Genomic DNA, 22,383 nt, shown 5'->3' on the forward strand with positions numbered 1-22,383 from the left:
GAGGGCTGCATCCCCACTTTTTAAATGACAATATCCTGGCCAGACCACTGTTGTGAGTGATATAAGTATTTGAAATGAAAATGATTTCTTAATGTCTAGTGACATATCAGGGCCATTTTATGATTCATTGATATCTATTTCTTACATACTGTTCCTTTAAAACATATATGCCTCATGCAAAGGTGGACAGAGTCAGAGAAAAGATGCATAAACAAATTGTAAATAATAAAATTACAATGTCATGCAATCCACATTTAGTTCCCTCTTAGATGAGGAGTCATTTATTTCAATGAATACATTTTACAGAATAAAGTATACATCACTATGCAATTTCTTCACAGTGATTCAGTTAGACTGGATGTTCATATCTTCTGAAGGATTCTCAAGTCTCTTCTGAATTTGGCAGTTATTTATCAAATTTATTCTCAGCTATTTTTAAATAACTTTCAATTACTTACTGGTTTAATGTAGGAGCCCAGATGACAGCCAATGTCTGATGCATAAAAGTCAGCAAAATCACAGATTCACTGAAATGAGTCTCCTTGATATAAGACTGATCGGGGTCCGTGTATTGATGTGTAAAGTGTTGTTGCCCAATTTAAACATCGTCACCTACACTCAAAAAAAATAATTCGTAAAAAAACGGATAATGTCCTGGCAGAAAATTACCGGCACTTTTTCCGTTATGTTTACAGACATTTCCATTTATTCAAAAACTGAACATTCTGTAGATTTACAAAACACTGTCCGTAGATTTACAGAACATTGTTCGTAACCTTTAGGGACACTTCAATCCGGCTATGAAACGCAAATAAGAAAACTCTTTCTTACCATTTACGGTTTGTTGAGATTTGTATCCAAAGTGTTGATCTGAAGCAAAAACCACAACTGACACATTCGAAGGAATCTTATTCAATACAGCGTGTTTTAAGATAAGAATAGAGTGTCACTTTTATAAATTTCAGTTCTTTACTCTTATTTTATCATTTCGTATTTAGATGTTAGGCAGCACAACAAATAATCAATCAAGCTTGGATGACATCACAGACATCTCTCTGCAAACAACACACACGTTATAATTGTTAAAAGCAGAAAACACTGTTACAATGCTAATGAACAGAGTTAAATCAGTGAAGGTCAAGGGACAAAAGCCTAACTAAAGGGAACACTAATCACCATAGTGGTGACTTCAAATGAATCTAAAACAAAATTGTAGTAAATGATAAATTTTGTATTAAATAATATCCATTTGACTCACACGCCACATCAGAAAGAAGATTTGTCTACTAAATCACATGTGTCGATGCTGGAATAGTTTAACACTTGTATCTTGTTCTGACAGCATTTGTTTAGAAGTTAAACATCATCCATGTTAGAAAAGAACTCTGCAAGCAAGTTGTAATTTTAGATTTCAAACAGAGATGGTGATAGAGAGGCAAAAGTGAAAGATTGCAGCAGGAGTTGTTGCACCCATAATGCAACATGTTATAAAAAAACAGATAAACACCTGTAAAACATAAATACGGAAAATTCCTTCATATTTACACAGTACTTTGTCCGTTTTTTTACAGATTTTTTTTAGAGTGTAACCTTCCTAAAATAATTGCCTTCCTAAGTCATTTTTTCAGGTTTCTCAGAAAACACAAATAAATAAACTAACTTTAGAGGTTGAGTAGATTTGTGTTCTTCTTGATGCAGCTGCCATTTAGAAAAAGTATTTTAACTTAGGCAAAATAAAGTCATGCTCTTGACTTAGGCCATTATACTACAGGGGTACAATGGCATGATCTGTTCAAATGAGGATGTGAGCGATTTTACCAGACGTGGCCAGGATCTTGAGGAGATGAATTATTATTGTTTTTGTCAAAAAATGACTTAAGCAATTATTTTAGGAAGGTTGAAGATATGTAACTCACACAATGTGTGCATGTCTGAAAATAAAACAAAGCAACTCTGTGCGTCCACTTCAGAAAGGGGGAAATAACATTGGATGATATATAGCAGATGTTTTAGTTTTGTGGCAGTGTAAAAGCTATTTTAACAATTTGTTGAGGTTCAGCTACTGTCTTCAGATATTCAAACGTGAAATCTCGTATTTTTGGAGATGTACTGTACTTCGTTTTATTTTTGTGAAATGTAACACTATTGATCAAAATTACTTTTTACTCTGTTAAACTATTCCTTATGTGTTGTTGTTACTTTTGTTGAAAGAATATTAATATTAATGTTACAGAATTATATTCATATTTGTGTTCAAAAAGATTATGTGGCAGTTTCCTGGACAGGGTTTACATGAATTCAGGACTAGGCCTTAGTTATATTAGGATATTTAGGTTGTTTTAACAAACATACTTTTTACATAAAAAAAAAAACCATTACAGGTGTGCATCTTGAGGCAAAACAAGAGCACTGATATATGTTAAGATGTAGGTGTTTTAAAATTAAGGCAGCTCAAACATGCATTTTAGTTAGTCTGGGACTAGGATAAGCCCTTTCCGGGAAACCTCCCCGTTATATACTATTTCTATTGTATTTCACACATAATAGGACGTGGCTCATTACAACTGGCATCATCCCAAAGTCCAGACTCCACTATGATCGTACCACAGTGTTGTGTTTCCTGATAATTATCAGGTTGACCAGAAGCCCAGTTGGTAAAAGTCAAGAGTTTACCATCAATGTCCACAAACTGTCCTTCTTTATCTCTGTCTGTGACTCCAATGAATGGCTTTTCACTTAAACCACTGGCTATCACTACTTTAAGTAAAGTGTGATTTTCAACAGCATTTCTTGCTAAAGCAATTGTTCCACCAACTTCCTTGCAGATTTGAATCCCCTCATCAAATGTTTTTACAATCCCATCATAAACAAAATATTTCTGCCCGACTTTTCTGAATGTACCAAAACTTGCAGCTTTCTCCATCATGGCAAACTTAGCAGTAAGATCATGAATCTGAGATTGTAGGGACGTGACGTCACCTCCAGGACTTCCTGAAAACAAAATCATTACATCAATTTACAAAGTTTCATTATGGGATGGTCAAGCAACTCTACATAAGTAACACATGCTTATTTCTATAATGGTACATTTTTTACTTAAGTTATGAATATAGAAACTAATTATAATAACTTAATATGATTTATAATATACCTTGTTGCCCTTTCATGCCAGGAAATCCAGGTATGCCAGGACTGCCAGGAATGCCATGAAAGCCTATGACAGTAAGATAGTGGTAAAAAACTAAACCTTCTCCATCTCTCTTCATCACAACACTCACTGTCCACATCCCTGTGCTTATACACTCTCACACTAACCTTGATCCCCCTTCGGGCCAGGATGTCCAGGTATGCCAGGGCTGCCAGTTGGACCAGGAAAGCCTATGACAGTAAGATAGTAGTAAAAAACTAAACCACCTTCATCTCTCTTCATTACAACAATCACTGTCCACATCCCTGTGCTTATACACTCTCACACTAACCTGGATCCCCCTTATCTCCTTTAGGTCCAGTGGGAATCATGTCCACATTTGCAGAAAGCCCTGACAACAGAATTATTAAATTATTCTTATTGGCTGAAATTCAGACAGTATAATCAGATAATTCACTGTCAGGTGAAACACATTTGTCCCCAGAAACGTGAATTTAAGTTTGTTTGATGTCATGAATTGCTTGACAACAGCATCAAACCATTAGATTTACCACCTATAGGTAAAATTGTTGGTAAATGCAAATCCCAAACATTTATTTAGCCTGAACTGAAGAATCTCATTCAATACAATAATCTAATATACAGTAACTTATGTTTAATACCAGTTCACCTGTGTCTCCTCTGTCTCCTTTGGATCCTGGAAAACCTGGTAGTCCCTGCGCTCCTGAGTACAAAAACAAATCATTCTCAAGTTCTCTGTACACACAATCTGTTACGCACGGACTCAATCTCATCAGGCATTTATTCACTCATTCACCTCGATCTCCCTTCTCTCCTTTAGGTCCACAGTTCTGAGATTCATTTCCATACAGTAGTTGTGGGCCGAACTGAAGCATCAGAAGGACACTGATGTACGGCATTAACACAGACACCTGATAGTGAGAAAAACCTTAGAGACATTTTTAACCACAAGCACAATTGTTTATTTCAGCTAAGTACAGTCATTTTGAAATAATTGTTTTATTTCAAATTTTGTGACAAAACAGAGAAATTAATTAACTGCCACACCAAGAAAAAGGCATTTGAATTTTTTTTGTTTGCATTTCTTATATCCTTATGTCGCTTGTTAACACACACAATGGATTTTTTTCAACACATCACTTCATTTTTAATATCGGCCTCTACCAAATTGTTGATATGTCACTTAAAATAATTCATAACCGTACTATGAAATCAGAAAATATGAACTATATGTTTATTAAATCTTCTTAATTTATTAAAGCTTAAATATTAAAATATTTCAAGTTTTCATTTAAACACAGGAAATGAATTTTTTCTTGTTTTTTTAACAATAAAAAATAACTAAAAGTAACAAAAATAAAGATATTACATTCATTCTGCATTCAAAACCTAAAATAAAAGAAGGCAAAAGATAGTAATAGAATGGCATTTTAGGTTAAATTATGATTCAAGAAACACTCTGTCAAGTGTGGTAGTGCAACAGGATTTTCCCCCCCTTTTTTTGATAAATAAACATTTCTTTGTAAACCAGCAATGCTGTGTAGAGTAAGCAAACATTAGAAACAATCTTTCAAACAATGGCTGTTTCTCAATTCCAAGAACCCAAAGAACGGACTTGCCAGGCGACCTTGGAAGAAGGAACTCAAAAGGTTGCGAGAACACAGAACATACTTGTGGGAATTGAGATGTGTGCGATCTTCCTGTTGGTCACCTGACCTCCCCAGATTTCAGCGCACAAGTCTGCACTCGATGCATCCTCGATATCAAGAACACATCCGTGTATTTTCATGCGTCCTCTGTACTTGTGTTTTTCAGAATTGGAATTGAACTTCGACTGTTAATGATGACGTAGAGCAAGAACACCAGGATGCAAGATCGCTGAAGAACGCATATTGACAAACAGCCAATATTTCAGGATCCTGCCCGAATCTTGTTTTGTATTATATCTAGTCATGTTGGTAGGGTCCTGACAGTATATTGTTTTGTGTGGGGAATGCATGGTCTCAGTGTTGGTTTTATTAGATCACGTATTTCCCATGTCTCGTCACTTTTTACTCTCTCCCTTACCTGCTATTTGTTTCACCTGTTCCCCTCATTTCTTCTGTCACGATTCTGCCATCTTGTCCTTTGTTTAATCTACCCTGCGTTCCAGTTCGTTTTTTCTGACCTTCCCTCAACTTCCCTCAGTCTCGTTCACTCGGAGGTACGTCATTGCTTACGTTGTACGAGTGCCCACTACTGCTGGAACACTTGAAGTGGGTTTAAATGGATCACCCTAAGCCCTTGATCACATGGAAAGTGGAGACCGCCCCCTCCATGTGCAAAGCGCGAGTTGCTGAAGTGACGTCACAATCGTGTTGCATTGTGGGATATGGAGCTGCCTGAAGTGTACAAATGAATTAGTCTCGCTCCCTCGTTCAAAATCGAGGGAGCGAGGGTCTGTCCATGTAAACTTCCCTCGTCCACTTGACAAAGTGGAACGCACTTCTAAATGGCGACAGGGATTCCCCCAAGGGGAAGTGTTTAGGGAAGTTTGCGAGTGCGTGTCTAAAACTGGAGTGGAACGCAGCCATAGTCTTGTGGCAGAATCATGACAGACCCATGTTTTGTGTGGGATCACGTGGTCTCAGTATTGGTTTTACTAGACCACGTGTTCCCGGTGTCTTGTCACTTTTACCCCGCTCCCTTGTCATCCTCATCCTTATTGTTTAACCCATGTCACCTGTTGTCCTCATTAGTTCTCCCCTATTTAAGGTCCTTGCGTTTGTTGTTCTGTGCTTGTGCATTGTTGTCTCATGCCTGTGAATACTCTGTCTTAAGTTAAGTATAGTGATATTCAGTGTTTAGTAGAAAAGTGTTCTGTCAGTTTATTGTGAAGTGTTTACCAGTTTAGTGTTTTAGTCTAGTCCTGTTTCCAGTTGTGTTTATTCTGTTAGATTAGTTATCCTGTTTATGTTGTTTTGCTCCCTCGTGGGCCTTTGTTTTCGGTTCATTTAAATAAAGTGTTTGTGTTCATCAACCTCTATCCCCAGATAGCAAGCACATGTGGGCCACTTCAGGCGAAGATGCGGCACTGCTGGCCTTCTTATGGCCCGAATTAAAGGGATGTGAACCTAAAGTGGCTCACATGTAAAATAGCAAAAATGGGCCAAATATATCAATCACATGTGGGCCACCTTTGGCAAAAATGCTGCACAACAGAAACGGCCTAACCTTGGAATAAACCAAATGTGGCCCTTACATTTTGCAGCAAATGTGGCCCAGTTCTTTACAAATAGGTCTGGGCCAGTTTTGGCAAAGATATGGCAAAGTAAGCACCAGCTCATGTGGGTGTGTGTCTAAAGTGGCCCACATATGATGTAGCAAATGTGGCCCAGTTCTTTTAAAACTTATCCGGGCCGGTTTTGGCAAACATGTAGCACAGTAAGCATCGGCTCATGTGGGTGTGAGTCTGAAGTGGCCCACATATGATGTTGCAAATGTGGCCCAGCTGTATAAAGAAGCATCAGGGCCAGTTTTGGCAAAGATATTGCACATTAAGCACTGGCTCATGTGTATGGAAGGTTTTTTTGGTCTTTTTTAAATTAATTAATTAAATTATAAAATAATTAATTAAATTATAAAATAAAAAATAAAATCGCAAAATATGTCCCAAATTTGAAAATTAAATGCTAAAATAAAAATTAAAACATTATATTAAATTATTTCATTTTCATTTTTAATGTGATGAAGCATCATTCCGGCCAAATTAAAAAAGAAAATTAAATTGATGATTTGACATTTCATTTTCAATATAATCTTGAGTCAAGACTGACAATATTAAAATAAAAAGTCAAGCTTGAAAAGGAATCTGTAAAAACATTTTTAAAAGGGTTTTTATTCATACCCAAGCAATAATTGGGACAAAATTAAAATGTAAAGTTCAGTTTTAATTTTATGTTCTCTTTAAATTATTTGTTTTCATTTTCTTTTTCGTTTTCATTTTCATTTTCATTTTCAACTTGTATGCAAATTTAATGTTAATCAGTGGGTGGCGTTTATTTACTTGCTCAAAAAAGGGGATTGGCTAACGCTGCGTTGCCAACTCAGCGACTGTGTTGCTAAAATAGGGACTTTATTGCTACATCTAGCGACTTTTAGGCCCATTTAGACAAACTTAGCGAATGTTTGGATGAATCTTAGCTTCACATCTGTACAGATAGGGTACTGTGTCGCTTGTACTGGCCAACGAGTGCCGGGTGGCGCTGTCCCGGTGAAATGTGCGTCTGGTGTCTCTGTGCATGGAGCTGGGCAGTGTAGGAGCTGACGCGTGGATGAGATTCGCGTTCATTGTTTACATTTGAAAGGAGGAACAAACAATAAAAAGTGGCTGGTCCGCTGTTATATATGTACGTATTTTCACACATCTGATCCGGTGAGGCGTCAGCCATTCTCATCAAATGCATACACATAGCACAGTGTGATTATCGTGCAATACATAATTATGCCAAAATCCGTTAAGGACTGGATTATCATATGCTCGCAATATTGGCGTATATATAGCACTATAATCACACTGCGTGTTATTTGTATGCATTTCATGAAAACACTGGCAGAGCAGACCTTCAGCCTTTGTGGTATTTGTAAGTGGTCCTCATTTGTAACGCTGATTTGTGAGTAGGGCTGTGACCGTACGGGATTTTATTTTACCGTGGTGAAAAAGCAACAGAATCACGCGGTTAGACTGTTAGCACAACAACCCACCCCATACCCAGCAAACAATGACCTGGCGGTCCGCCGGCGGTTTTTGGGCGGCACGAAGTCAGCGGCTTGACGCGGTCGGACCACCGTCGGGGCACCTTCGGCAAACCGACCAACGTAAAAAAGCTGTCGGTCTGCCGGCGTTTCTTGGGTGGCAAGCCACCAGCGGCTTGCCCCTGCTGGACCACCGGTGGTACACCAGTGGCAAACCGCCCCAGCAAATAATGACCTGGCGGTCCGCCGGCGGTTTTTGGGTGGCACGAAGTCAGCGGCTTGACGCGGTCGGACCACCGTCGGGGCACCTTCGGCAAACCGACCAACGTAAAAAAGCTGTCGGTCTGCCGGCATTTCTTGGGTGGCAAGCCACCAGCGGCTTGCCCCTGCTGGACCACCGATGGTACACCAGTGGCAAACCGCCCCAGCAAACAATGACCTGGCGGTCTGCCGGCGGTTTTTGGGTGGCACAAAGTCAGCGGCTTGACGCGGTCGGACCACCGTCGGGGCACCTTCGGCAAACCGACCAACGTAAAAAAGCTGTCTGTCTCCCGGCGTTTCTTGGGTGGCAAGCAACCAGCGGCTTGCCCCTGCCCACCGTTGGTACACCAGTGGCAAACTGCTAGGTTACTGAAACTAAGAATTTTAAAAATCTTAAGAAAATACATGAAAAACAATATGAGACTGCATATAGGGCTTATTTAACGAAATGCATACATATTTTTTTAATATTTCAGTTTAAAAGAATTTTAAGGATAGAATAAAAAATGAGAGATAGTGTTTGATACAATGTAGTCCACGTGCAGGCGTGGTAATTTGGACATTTATAGACAACAAAACGAGTTTGTGATTTCATAATCATTTGAGGAGATTTTAAATTGTTGTAGTGATTATGTCAATGTGTGAATTTGCCATGACGCGTGTGCTGTGCGTGCCGAACACGTGCCCTTTTTGGCTTGTTCGACTTCATGCGGCGCTGCAAGAACCGACAGCTGTATGACGTCAAAGTACCGCGAGAACGATTCGAGAACTCATACGAAGTGTAATTTCGTCTCGCTCTCGCGGCACTTTAACGTCATGCGTCTGTCAGTTCTAGCGGGGCCGCAGGCAGGAAGTCGAACAGCCGTCTTTCCCTCAATACGGATTACCATGAGGTGGGACTGACGAAGCTCCTCTTTCACGGGTTTCTTTACTGTTTTCAGGTAAGTTTAGTCCCTCAAAATACACAAATAATACACAAAACTATTATTGACACGTAACAGAAACGCTTGTGTTGAATATTTACTTCATAGAAATGTTTTTTGTCTTAGAGAAAGTCTGATAGCATGTGGACGCTTTTCAAAAGTGATAATGTTAGGGTGACTATAGCTTTTGCATTGTTTATTAAGTTTTGCTTTTTAAAAAGCAACTTCGTGTGTTGATGAGATGATGTGATAGCTTTGTTCAGGTTGTCAATGCATTATTGGAAGTAACTTAGGCTACTTTGTTTAGCCTAAAATATGCAATGTACTGCACAGTTAAACGGTGAAAAAACTTTCATATAGCGTGAGTATTTGGTGAAACTAGTACAAACACATGTTTTATCGTAAACATATATATATACAAAAAAGTTGTTCTTTTATTTTAGGAGTGACCAATATAACCTCTATAATAGAAGAAAAGCTGAAGATTTCAAAATTTTCTGAAGGGAGCCACAGACAGAGATGTAAACTCAGGCAGGTTGAGAGCATATTAACTCACTTTTTTCACAACATATTACCATGCATCTTGTCATTTTTCTGCGTTTATAGCAGTTATTCCAGGAAGGTTTTAACATCCAAACGTGAGTGCACCATATGAGCAATATTAAATGAACAAGTAAACCTAAAAACATAGATTCTGTTATATTTTGTATACTTTAATTTTCTTTTCTGTGTTTTACATCCTTTTCATCAATATTGATTGCTTTGTGACAAATTGCATGTTATGTTTGTAGATTTTCCTTGCTGATATCCGTGCAGCAGAGTCAAAGCAGACCTGTCAGAAAACATCTCTAAGTTGCTATGAATCTCATAACTAGTAAGTACAACCTTAAACTAATACATTGCTGTTTACAGGTTTAAGGTTGTGGTTTATTTATAAAGTGCATCCAATTTCATTGGTAAAAAACAATGTTATTTTGTGTATTTGGTATAATATGCAATGTGTTTGCGTGGTGTACAGTTAAAAACACATAAATTTTTATAGCTTTAGATTTCCTCCCTTCCTCAAACGCATTGATTTTGTACAGAACTCATCGATCTGAAATGCGCTGTGTCCCTGATTGGCCAGCTAATATGTACGTTGTGATTGGCCTGAATATGTCTGCCGTCAGCCGGAAATGTGACGCTCCTGTTTGAAAGATTCGGTCACAATGCAATGCTGACAGGAGTTCATTTGTAGGCTATGAGTAAAAGCGGGAGCAATTATACAGACAGTGCATTATTTGAAAACCACGCCCACCGGGGGAAAACAATCCAACCATCTCAATTTACTTTATATTGCATTTCTGGCTTATAACCAAAAAACAAAACAATGCCTGAAAGCTGCTGCGTGACAGAGTCTACAGCTAACACGCTGAAAACCCCAGAAATACGTTTTTAGTACCAAGCTATAAAACTCAGCCTTTAAGGAGACAAAAGTGGATCGCTGATTACGTTTCCCTCCAGTGGGCAACTGGGCATAGTTCTAATTATAGTAGTACTATGACAAGTTGCCTGAATCCAGTTTTGTGTCTTTGAAACGCTAGTTTTTTTTGTGTCAACAGCTTATAAAGTCTTATTTCTGAGTTTTTGGCTTGTTAGCTCAAGCCTGGTCCAACCAGACTCTCGTACATTCATTTCATTTGTACAGAGAGTCTGGCCACGCTCCATTGCAAAGTGTTACTTCCGTTAAGGAGGGTCTTCTGTTGAAGTTTAAAACTATTGGATCTGCCCAGAGTCACTCAGGATCTGCCATAGGCAATTGTTAAAGTGTGGTCGTGACGTATGTCATGCGCCAATACCGGCTGGAAACAACAAGTTTGAATGAACAGACCAACAAAACTTAGCAAACATTGTTCTTGCTCCGGCTTTAACTTCTGTATATTCTGCAATTTTGCAACAACGGACTGAATAGCTTTTCTCACGTCTTTCTCCGCTGCCATTACTGAATTACAACTCAAACTGACGCACGACCTCTGTTCGCTGATTGGTCCTGCAGATTTTTGCAGGACAAAACAACACTCTACACAGCAGTCCCAGACATTGTACTGAAGCGAAATGAAAATTAAGTGGAAGCACGTAGGAGGGCGGAGCCAGGCTATGTTAGCTCCACACCCTGTCACACAGCAGCTTTTAGGCATTGTTGTGGTATTTGTTATAAGCCAGAAATGACATGGAGGTTCAGGCAGCCACACGCAATACAAAGTCATTGTTACTCATTGTTTACGCATATCGTTAACATGTACTAATACATACTTACACACCAAAGTAAATGTAAAATCATGAGTCGGACCATAATTGCTCTTTAATAAAATACAATAAAAAGGCAAGGCTTTGTCACATTTTACTCCTAAATTCTCCCATGCAGTCTAAATCTAGAAAAAACACTACTTCTAAGACAAGCATTCACATACACTAAAACATCTTATGACCTTGTTCTTCAGTAATTAAATAATAAAATGCGCAAACGAGCTTTTGCTTGAAATAATATGAACAGCAGCAACCCTAATCCTTCTCATTTTGCTTTTCTGTTTTTGTCCATCAGGATACACATCATGAGATAACTAGAGCTTATGGCTCTGTTTGGATCCAGCCTCACTTGTGAAGAATTCAGATGACGTAAACACTCACAAAGACATTATATGATGGCATCTATAGATGGACATACACAACTGCCAAATGTAACATATTGTAATTACTGCACCAAAGCGCAACCCTACAGATTTTCAACCCACTTAATATTTTTACAAATACAATATATGTTTATATTTGAAAAAAATATTCTTTAGCTAATTTTACTGATTTATTTCCATTTATTTGTCCACAATACTCTGCCAAAATGATGTTTTGCATCATCCAAATATTGTTAATGTACATATTACAGACATTGTAACAACACAAAGTGGGTTGAAAAAGTTTCTTCTTCTAAGTGCAGTAACTACGCAAACACTAAAACCGAGAAAAAAGTTCTTAAAGTGTTTTACACCAGCGGGTCAAACTTGTTACTGCAATTTTGGCAAACACATTTCTCTGATGGGACAAAATTAAACCAGGAGACTTTGTCACAAGACAACAGATCTCACAAAGCCCATTTCAACCTTCACCTCAATTTTGACCAAATGCATAGTTACTGCGCTTTGGCTTTGTTGGGCAGTATAGTAGTATTATAGTAATGCTGCAGTGAAACCATGGTAACCATATATTTTTAAATCATGGTAAAGTTTGTGGTTACTAAAATGTAGTACTATAAGCCTATGCTGTTGTAAGAGAATGTTTATTCTTTATTATTGTTGTAAAATCATGGTTGATTTTATATTTACCATGTGTTACTGCAAATGATGGTAAAATCATGGATAACTTTGCATGGGTACAGAAAGGTGTAAACTGGTTGTTTTTATTTGTAAGTCATGTTGGTTTTAATGCATGTGATAAATGTATATGCATTTGAATATTTATTCTGTTTACTGACAATAATAAATTTGCAGTTGCTGATGTAAATTGTTTATTATTGTGTTGAAAGACATTTGGTTAGCGTGATTAAACAATTATGAACCACGGACCGACCGGGCAGCTAGCAACCATTACCGGTATAAACCAGCGGACCTTTGCGGCTGCCGCTGGTGGTCCGCTGGAAAAACGATGGGTAAAACTCCGGCGAGCCACTGGCGGCATCCGCCGGGGGACCGCCGCTCGTCCGCTGGCCTTGTGTTAGCTGGGGCAGCGGTCCAACAGCGGACCTCCGTCGAAAAAGTAGCGGCTGCCGCTGGTGGTCCGCTGGAAAAACGATGGGCAAAACTCCGGCGAGCCGCTGGCGGCATCCGCCAGTGGACCGCCAACTTTGCCGCCGGTGGTCCGCCGGTGGACCGCTGACCTTATGTTTGCTGGGATATTATTAAAACAACAAATTATATTAGCAATAACAATGTGAAATAATATGTATTTCTATATGTTAACTTCTGTTTTTTATATCTTTTGAATATACAATGATTTATAGACCTTTTATGTCATCGTTTATAACCCATTTTATACAATACATTTCATAGAATAACAACCTGAAAACCTGCAGAAAGAACATGCAGAGTTTAAGATTGTTTCTGATGAGTTGTGTAAAACCTGATTCCTATTTCTTTAGACATTCATTTTCGGTAAACTCTCCGTGAATAGAAACACACTTCTCCAAACATGTTGAAACTCTTAATAATTTATTGTACAAAAAATGGGTTACAAACAATGACAAAAACTGTTCCATAATTGATATTAAACTCAAAAGATATAGAAAATAAATATTATTTAATGTTATTATTGTTATTATGTTTAATTAGATTTTCTCAAAGTGGATACAAAACGAAATCGACAATTGCATCATTACGTAAATAACTGCGCAAAACTTATGGATACTCCAATCATTGCTTTCAGAAATTCGCTTACAGTAGCTCCAGATATAAGCACAGCATTCAACCAAATAACGAGTTGTGCTGTCAGTATACGCGCTCCTGCCTTCATAACGATAGTTGTCATGTTTGCCCATTATAGTTTTAAAATATTATTATGCTGTCATTATCATCACCAGCACAGTGCTTCTCCTTGAATGAGAAAGCTTAATATGCGCGTGGCTCGGACTCCTTGCACATGAACTTTCATGGGCATGGCTCTGACATTTTCTTGCAGAGATGTTGTTATTCGCGCAGGGGTTTAAAACCAGGGAGTGAGTTGGTACAGTTCAAGAAATCAGAGCACTTGGGCATGACGCGCTTTATAAGGTTGCGGCCGTGACATCACCGCAGCTGGCATCTTATTACAGCAGTGATGCAGTATTACTGTGATATCGTCACAGCCCTTATGTGCGTAGCTCGTCTTCCACGCTTCAGCTATGGTCAGAAGAACTGTATGTTGTGTCCAGTGCAGTGTACACAGAAGACTCCGAGAGACTCGCATTTCACAGAGGACGCAAGTTCTGATACTTGTACAGACAACACATAGGCTAAATAAACAGATAATGTTCATTTAAAAGTAAGTGACTGTGTATCAGCTCGTTAAACTGACGCCTTACCGGACCAGATGTGTGAAAATACGCACATATATAACAGCGGACCAGCCACTTTTTATTGTTTGTTCCTCCTTTGAAATGTAAACAATGTACGCGAATCCCATCCACGCGTCAGCTCCTACACTGCCCAGCTCCATGCACAGAGACACCAGACGCACATTTCACCGGGACAGCGCCACCCGGCACTCGTGGGCCAGTACAAGCGTACAGTACCCTATCTGTACAGATGTGAAGCTAAGATTCATCCAAACATTCGCTAAGTTTGTCTAAATGGGCCTAAAAGTCGCTAGATGTAGCAATAAAGTCGCTATTTTAGCAACACAGTCGCTGAGTTGGCAACGCTGCTTCAGCCAATCCCCTTTTTTTTAAGCAAGTAAACGCCACCCATTGATTAACATTGAATTTGCATACAAGTTGAAAATGAAAATGAAAATGAAAACGAAAAAGAAAATGAAAACAAATAATTTAAACAGAACATAAAATTAAAACTGAACTTTACATTTTAATTTTGTCCCTATTATTGCTTGGGCATGAATAAAAAGCCTTTAAAAAATTTTATTTACAGATTCCTTTTCAAGCTTGCCTTTTTATTTTAATATTGTCAGTCTTGACTCAAGATTATATTGAAAATGAAATGTCAAATCATCAATTTAATTTAATTTTTTAATTTGGCCGGAATGATGCTTCATCACGTTAAAAATGAAAATGAAATAATGTTTTAATTTTTATTTTAGCATTTAATTTTCAAATTTGGGACATATTTTGCAATTTTATTTTTATTTTATAATTTAATTAATTATTTTATAATTTAATTAATTAATTTAAAAAAGACCAAAAAAACATTCCATACATGTGGGTGTGAGTCTGAAGTGAGTCATATACCCAGCTAACAGAAAAAAGTTCTAAGAACGTTCCCTGAAAGTTCCCAAAAATGTAAATGAAAGAGAAACATTGCATTTTATTATTTTATAAAACATTATTTCTGAAAACAGTAAAAATATTGCTGTAGAAAGCAAAATTCACTTATTAGGTTTAGATGTTGATGCTTTGTTTAATTTTAAGTCACCATTATTTTGATTAGTGTTTGTTTTAGTTGGACCCTTGACTTATTTATAAGAAGTTCCGTGGTTGCCTTACTTTGTGTGTATAAAACACATTTGTTATGGTACACTGTAAAAAATTGCTGTTAAAAAACAGCCAAATTTAACAGTATGATTCTGTTTTTTAACAAAAACAGAAGTATACTGTTAAATTCTGCATTCTGTAAAAAAACAGTTTTCAGAATAATGTGAATTTACAGCCCTGAGAGTCCACCGTTAAAGACTGCGTCCCAAATCACACCCTACACCCTCATTCACTATTCCCTACATTAGTTTCCTAATGATCCACCTGAAATCAAGTCAATGAGTTCAAGTACTGAAGCATTAATGATGGACACCTGCTGTTAATAAACAGAATCACTGAAGAAAAGAGAAATAAAAAAGAGAAGAGATGAGCAGAAACACTTACAGACACAAAGACTTTGATGAACATCAACTGAAAATAACACAACACATTAAATCTCTCCATATATCACCAGAGGAGAATTAAACATTTCCACAAACACCATTACCATCTTCACTTTTAAACCACTTTTAATTTTAAGACTTTATTTCTGTTATACATCTACAACAGTTCTTACTGAGAACAAACAGGTGTTTACTAGACTTTACAAGCATTTTCTTTAAAGTCATCATTATGGTGATCACTGGTTTCATTAGTTGGGCTCTTGACTTGGTTTACAGTCTGGTTGGTGTAACTGTGTCTTTGTGATGCATGTTTGTTATGGCAAAGAAAACCAAGAGCTGATAGAGTCTCGTGAGGTTGGATGTCTGATTGTTGATCAGTAGTTTGTCTTACCAGCCTCATGAAGCTTAATCATAAAAATTAGTAGTTTTTAGGAATGTTTATGAATAAGTATTTACATATTTGAATCAGAATCATTACATGAATTATTAGTATAACAGTAATCTGATAGCTTGACAGAGTTGCCTACAAATGTATTTTTGCAAACTTGAAAACAGTCCTCAGCTGACACTCACAGACATCAAGAATCAGCCTACGATTCTCAACTAGGGTGACAAAGGAAAATGGAAAAACAGTTCATCGGCCTAATGAGTTTTGTACTATGCTGATACCCAGCATGCATTGCAGCATGAAGCTTTTCATTTGATAGTCACCATTGTTGAGATTCATAGCCTGATTCTTGATGTCTGTGTGTGTAGCTTGCTCGTGTTTTTTTATTTCATTTAATCCCGATGTTTTTAAGATTCCTCTGGCTACCTCAACACTCAGTTTCTGTCACATTATTAGACTACTATAAGGGGTTGCCACCCATCTAATCACTTATGAGCTTCTGTATAAATCAGTAAATTACTTTTGGCTCATGAGACTTACACCATAACGGTCATTAGTCAGTGATAATACTTTACTTATACTTTTTTGCCACATTCAATGTCTTTCAAATCACATTGATAAGCATGAATAAATATAACACCAAAGGGCAAACCCAAGGATCAAGAGTCCTACTAAAGTAAACACTGATCACGAGAATGGTAACTATTATTTAGGGATTAGACTATTAGACTAGAGCTGTCCAAACTCAAAACAACTTGCACTGACATATTTTAAAATACATCAGTGCCCTTTGTTTCGCCTGAAAATGCACAAGTAATGTTTTTAGTTAGGCATGTTTGTTCAAACTTGTTATATTTCCTAATTAAACTATTCCTGGTTTAAGATAATACCTGTTTAGGAAACCACACCGTATGATTTATTTCTCAGTAAGAGCTAATGTACATATAAAATAAAATCTAACTGGTTTGTAATAAGTGAAGATGGTAATGCTGTTTGTGGAGTTGTTTGATGATCTTCTTGTGAGATCTTAGAAAATCTGAGTAAGTCTGAGTCTCATCTAAGTCTGTAAGTTGAGTTTCTGCTTGTTTTCTCTTTTATTCGGTTCTTGTTCATCTTTTATTCAGTGATTGTGTTTGTTAACAGCAGCTGTTCATCATTAATCACTCAATCATCACTTCATTATCTCATTAACTTCAACATTGGGTCTGTTTCTTTTACTCTTTGTAGTGTGGACACATTAAGCAGTGTTCTTTTGACACCAAAGATTTTTAAAGGGTTAAATGTGTAAGATATAAAAACACAGAATGCTAATGTTTTTTAACAGTCCGAAGGAGACCGTAAAAAAACATTATCTTGCTGGCAACCAAGCTGCCAGTTGATTACTGTTATTTAACAGAATGTGCTGTTAAAAAACAGAAAACTTAACAGTCAAATTTGCATACAGAAATATGTTAATTTCACACAGACATTAGAGAAAAGTCCTTGTATTTTGTTTTTTGAATTATGTTAACTTAAAAACTGTTCAGGGGATTTACACAAGATGATAATGTGAGAGATCTCTTAGTGTTTAATGTTTTGTTTTGTTAGGATTTGACTCAGTTTTTGGGTTACCATTGTGCTGAAGAGTAGTGTGGTTGTTTAGGTCAAGGATGGGCAGTAGATCATTGATGTTATGCTGCCTGTTGTTTTATTTTAAAGCAGTAACTTTGTAGTTTGCTCATGATGAACTACATGAGATTTGTGTGAAAGTTTAAATGTTTGCAGTTCAATTTTAGAAGTAATATTTGTTTTCAGTGGACTCAAATTAATTAAGTTCACAATACTAACACCACCATGTAAATCTATATATCTATAAACTTGAATGGATCAGGCAATTGGTTTCCTAAATGAAATGAGTTTCTTTCAGGGCATTATAACATTAACATACTGTTAAAATAGGGGAGCTGTAAATTAACGAAGTAGAACTGTATTTTAACAGAGGCAGAACCGTAAAATAACATTATCTTGCTGGCAACCAAGCTGCCAGTTGATTACTGTTATTTAACGGCACAATTTTTTAGAGTGTAGTGTAAAATTATTTACAATAAAGTTGCAATTCTGTGGTGGTTGGTATATAATGGTAACAATCATAATCTAATTAATTGGTTTACTTTTAAGAGTTTTTATCTGTCAATAATATGTATGAAGTCCAGCACTTTCACAGCAGTTTGATATTAAGGAGTTATAGAAACTTTGGCAAAAATTAACCGCTGTATATTTGGGACGTACAAACATCAAGTATCAGACTTTGAATCTCAACCATGGTGACAAAGAAAATTGTAAAAAGTTAATTATTTATCCATGTTGCAATGCATGCTGGGAGTCCCGGATGAGATTTGTAATTTGTTAATACCCAGCATGCATTGCAGCATGAAGTTTTTCATTTAATAGTCACCATGGTTGAGATTTATACTCTGATTGTGGCATCACACTGGCTTGCTCGTGGTTGAGATGTGTTAAACAGGAGTGGACCACACAAGTGCCATGAATCATGCCAGGTGTGGGCCGAATCTGGGCAAGAATTTATATCAACTACTACCCGGATTTGGGTCAGATCTGCATTATTTGCTTTGTGCTTGGCTGACATGTGGCATTTCTATGGCTTGCTTTTGGCAAAGTTCTGGAAAAAAGAAGTGGACCGCTCAAGTGCCATCATTCCATGCCAAAGGTGGGCCAGATGAAAGTGTCAGATGTGAGCAAGAACTGGGCCACAGCAATTTTGCTATCTGGGTCTGCACTTGGGTTTCTCCTCATATACCATAACAAGTTCTCTCTATTTAAAGTCCTTTGCTCTTTGTTCTGTCTACGTTCGTTTTGATTTGTTCCTGTTGTGTTCCGGTTAAGAGATGTCCAGATGTCCAGAGTCTAGTCTGTTCCAGTTTACTGTTTTTTTTTATGTTAGTTTAGCCCCATTGTGGGTTTTTGTATCATTAAAGACTTTAGTGTTTTTCTACTTGTGTCTGTGCTGGGGTTCGTTCCATACTATTCCTGACACAATATAAAACATAATTTATAATAAGTAGTTTCTGATTAATTAATCAGTACTTACGATTTCCATACATTAATTATATGAATTCATTATATTTAATAAGAAATAACAATAGCTGTGTCCTATTCTGTGAATGATCAGAAATGTATATTTTCAGTAAATAGTACATTCTGACTGCAGAAATGGATGATCTGAAAATATTACTTTTGCTTTTCTACATTTACCATAAAGTGACAAATCAACCATTTGGTTGAGCATGTTTTTAAAAAACATACAAAAGTTTTTTTCATGGTACCAATTAACATCATTTTGTAAAGTTGGGGTCCTTACAGTTTAATATGTCAAAAAAATATATTTCCTTGCAAAATTTCAACAAGAACAGTTCACATGGCAGGAATCATTTCTTTTATCTCCGACATCTGTCTAATGCTGCGTTTACACCAATCGCGTTTCAGGCGTCAAAATCGCGTCTACCGCGCCTAGTTTGTTGCTTGAACAGTTTGAATGCATTAGTCTAGAGCGAAGTAGACGCGCGGAAAAAGCAAGCATTTGATGTGCATCACAGGCAAAATCCGTTTCTTGTGGGAGGGGCAAGTGCCATGCGTTTTTCTGTTTGCAGGATGGCTGATGTTGATTGTGCATTTATCGAGAGAGTTACCGGTTTACTATAGGGGAAAAATCTGACTCAAAAGTGAAATGTGTATAACTTACCAGGTTGCCCGATGTCCTCACTGACACTCTTCCAAGCGAGGTCCTTTTTATTCCTGTCTCTATAGAAATAAGAACTTGTGACTGCTCATGGACAATATCAAGCCTTCATGTTGAATGAGTGACTCATACAGCAGCAAGCAGGCTTCTGATTGGTTAACGCGGCGCGAAAATCCGCCAAAGTTCAAAAAGCAAAAAGCGCCATACGCTCCATTTGCGCCATTCGCGCGAACTAGACTTGCGAATTAGGCGGAATTGCATCTACCGCGCCTCGCCAAATGCCTCATCCGCGCCACAAGATCTATGCGCATCAACACGTCTTCACATTGACTTAACATTGAAATTACTCGCGCTTGACGCCTACCGCGGCTGGTGTAAATGCAGCATAAGAAGATGTGTTGTGACAAGTGCTGTTGATTGACACACTGACTTCTAGTGGATTTTTTTGGCATAACATAGCTCAATCAAATAGTAGAGATGGTTCAATCAGCTTGAGTTAAGTTAGGTACTCCTCTTAAAAATAAAATATAGGGACTCAAAATGTGCTCAACCATTTGGTCGTGCAGGCAGTTAAAGGGTTAAAATAGTTAAAAGTTTGTGAATGAACAATAATGAACCACCAGCTTGAGTTAAAGCAATTCATGTAAAAGGCTCTGGAATGGAGCCTCCAAAAGGTTGAATGACCTTACAAAAAAACACGTTAAATTCACATCTGCAAAAACATCTGGTTTTGAATCACTCTGTGTGAATCCCATGTAAAAACCTATGAGATCATGCATGCGCAACATGTGAAGATATGTTATTCACATCTGATACCATGTGGTTTTTAATGGGAATATACATGGGATTCACACAAAAATGTTCTAAAACCACATGTTTTTTATGTGAATTTCTTGTTGTCTACAAGTGAGAAACGTAAAATTCATGTGGTTTGTATGTAACGTTATGTGAGTAGTACTGTTTTTTTTACATAGACATCCACACAAGCCAGCTTTATTCCTCATGAGAATATTAAAGAAATAATCTCCAGATGTGTGACTTGTAAACAGGACACAAGACACAACTTATGTAATTTGTGTGTTGGACCCTTGTAATATGTAAATTGAATGTCTTTTCATAAACAACATTTTAAAGCTTGTTCAATTTAGAAAAATTTCATACAGAATTACCCTAAAAAGATTGAATTACATGTAGTGTTGTTGTGTGTTATTTAAAATAAAAAAAAATCTATTTCATGCTTTTTTTCTTACTTCTCCTCAGAGTCTTTAAAGACCACAACTAATTATTTATGTGCGCACACATGACAAATAACTCAATGAACTCTAGAGTACTATACACTACACTATAATGCACAGTAATCTTAAAGTTTCTCAGATCAGCTTCTTTTCTACATTTTATCCATCACAGTAAACCAATTTGACAGCATTCAGCATTTAGACGGTAATCATTTAAAGTGGATGTTGTTATTCTGCATAAAATAACATTATGTATTACATTTTGACAACATCATGTAATGTGTTAGAACATGTTGATAATTTGATAGCAATTATTCTCATGTATTTTGAAAAAAGCGTTTACATACCATTTTACTGCGAGAGTAGTTGACTGTCAGTGTAAGAGCAGCAAAACTAAAACCACACAACTGATTCAGACAGAGGAGGCTCTTCCTGCTTTAAATCTGAGGGGCTTGTCAATAACGCCTCCCCATTAAAGGCAGGGTATCTCATTTGATACAGAAACATTTTTAGTTATGCTGGTTAAAAGTCTCCTCACATCCTGATAGCAATCCCTATGTTAAGTTGTTTAAATGTATTCTAAGAAATTTATGTCATCTGTGAAAAGCGTAGGACCAGAAAATGTTCAACCAATCATAGATCTCCGTCCGAACGGACGTTGCCTTTTTTGCCCCTTATCTGTAAGCGTTATTTGAATTATACCGCGCAGCCTGTTCTTACAGACACCATCCCATCTAGAAGAAAAAAGTATTAAGAACGTCCCCTGAAAGTTCCCAAGGTTCCCAAAAACATTCTGCCAACGTTAAAAGTGTCCAGTTTTCTTTAAGTTCTAAGAACGTTTCTGGGTTGTCTGAACGCTAGAGGAATGTTACATTTTACCATTTTTAAACGTTATGACAATGTTATGTTTTAATGTTCACACAATGTTTAAAACAACAACTGTTTATTATATTGACTTGTTTAATTGTTATGTAAATGATAGAGAAACATTGCATTTTATTATTTAATAAAACATTATTTCTGAATGTTCAGTAAATATATTGCTGTAGAAAACACAATTCACTTATTAGGTTTAGATGTTGATGTTTTGTTTCATTTTAAGTCACCAGTATTGTGATTAGTGTTTGTTTTAGTTGGACTCTTGACACTTGACTATTTGCTTGTTAGTTTTTTCCCTGGTTGTGTTAACGCACCACGTTTCTTATGAACATGTGAAGTTAATAGTGTAATTCTGTGGTTGTTGGTACATAATGGTAAAGATCGTCACCTTATTAGTTTACTAATCAAAAGTTTATTTTCTGTCAATATTGTAAATGAGATCCAGCACTTTCAGAACAGTTTGTCAT

General features: G+C 37.1%; 1 protein-coding gene and 1 long non-coding RNA gene across 3 annotated transcripts; one reads left to right on the plus strand and one right to left on the minus strand.

Annotated features, from left to right (window-relative positions):
- Nucleotides 1–249: 249 nt before the first annotated feature.
- Nucleotides 250–21,508, minus strand: LOC135767438 (mannose-binding protein C-like). Of its 2 annotated transcripts, none has more exons than XM_065277153.1 (7): nt 21,385–21,508; nt 3,966–4,080; nt 3,819–3,854; nt 3,480–3,539; nt 3,316–3,378; nt 3,152–3,214; nt 250–2,991 (listed from the first exon to the last, which is right to left on the minus strand). In XM_065277153.1, the coding sequence occupies exons 1-7, from the start codon at nt 21,385–21,387 to the stop codon at nt 2,525–2,527; spliced, it is 807 nt and encodes a 268-aa protein (XP_065133225.1). In that variant the 5' UTR covers nt 21,388–21,508; the 3' UTR covers nt 250–2,524. The 2 variants fall into 2 exon arrangements, with proteins under 2 accessions (XP_065133225.1, XP_065133224.1); XM_065277152.1 differs by having other exon boundaries at nt 3,819–3,872.
- Nucleotides 7,961–12,621, plus strand: LOC135767492 (uncharacterized). The gene is made up of 4 exons (XR_010542032.2): nt 7,961–9,105; nt 9,531–9,618; nt 9,879–9,961; nt 11,669–12,621. It is a non-coding gene; the product is annotated as an uncharacterized lncRNA (long non-coding RNA).
- Nucleotides 21,509–22,383: the final 875 nt, after the last annotated feature.

This window comes from Paramisgurnus dabryanus, chromosome 6 (genome assembly GCF_030506205.2).
Source record: "Paramisgurnus dabryanus chromosome 6, PD_genome_1.1, whole genome shotgun sequence".
NCBI classification, from domain to species: Eukaryota; Metazoa; Chordata; class Actinopteri; order Cypriniformes; family Cobitidae; genus Paramisgurnus; species Paramisgurnus dabryanus.

Bases quoted from the DNA above. Each gene is read 5' to 3' on its own strand.
- LOC135767438 (XM_065277152.1), bottom strand. The intron at 3,540-3,818 runs GTGAACTGGTAT...TTCTGTTGTCAG, and splicing joins AGGAGACAGAGGAGACACAG to GGCTTTCTGCAAATGTGGAC. The intron at 3,215-3,315 runs GTTAGTGTGAGA...TTACTGTCATAG, and splicing joins TGGCCCGAAGGGGGATCAAG to GCTTTCATGGCATTCCTGGC.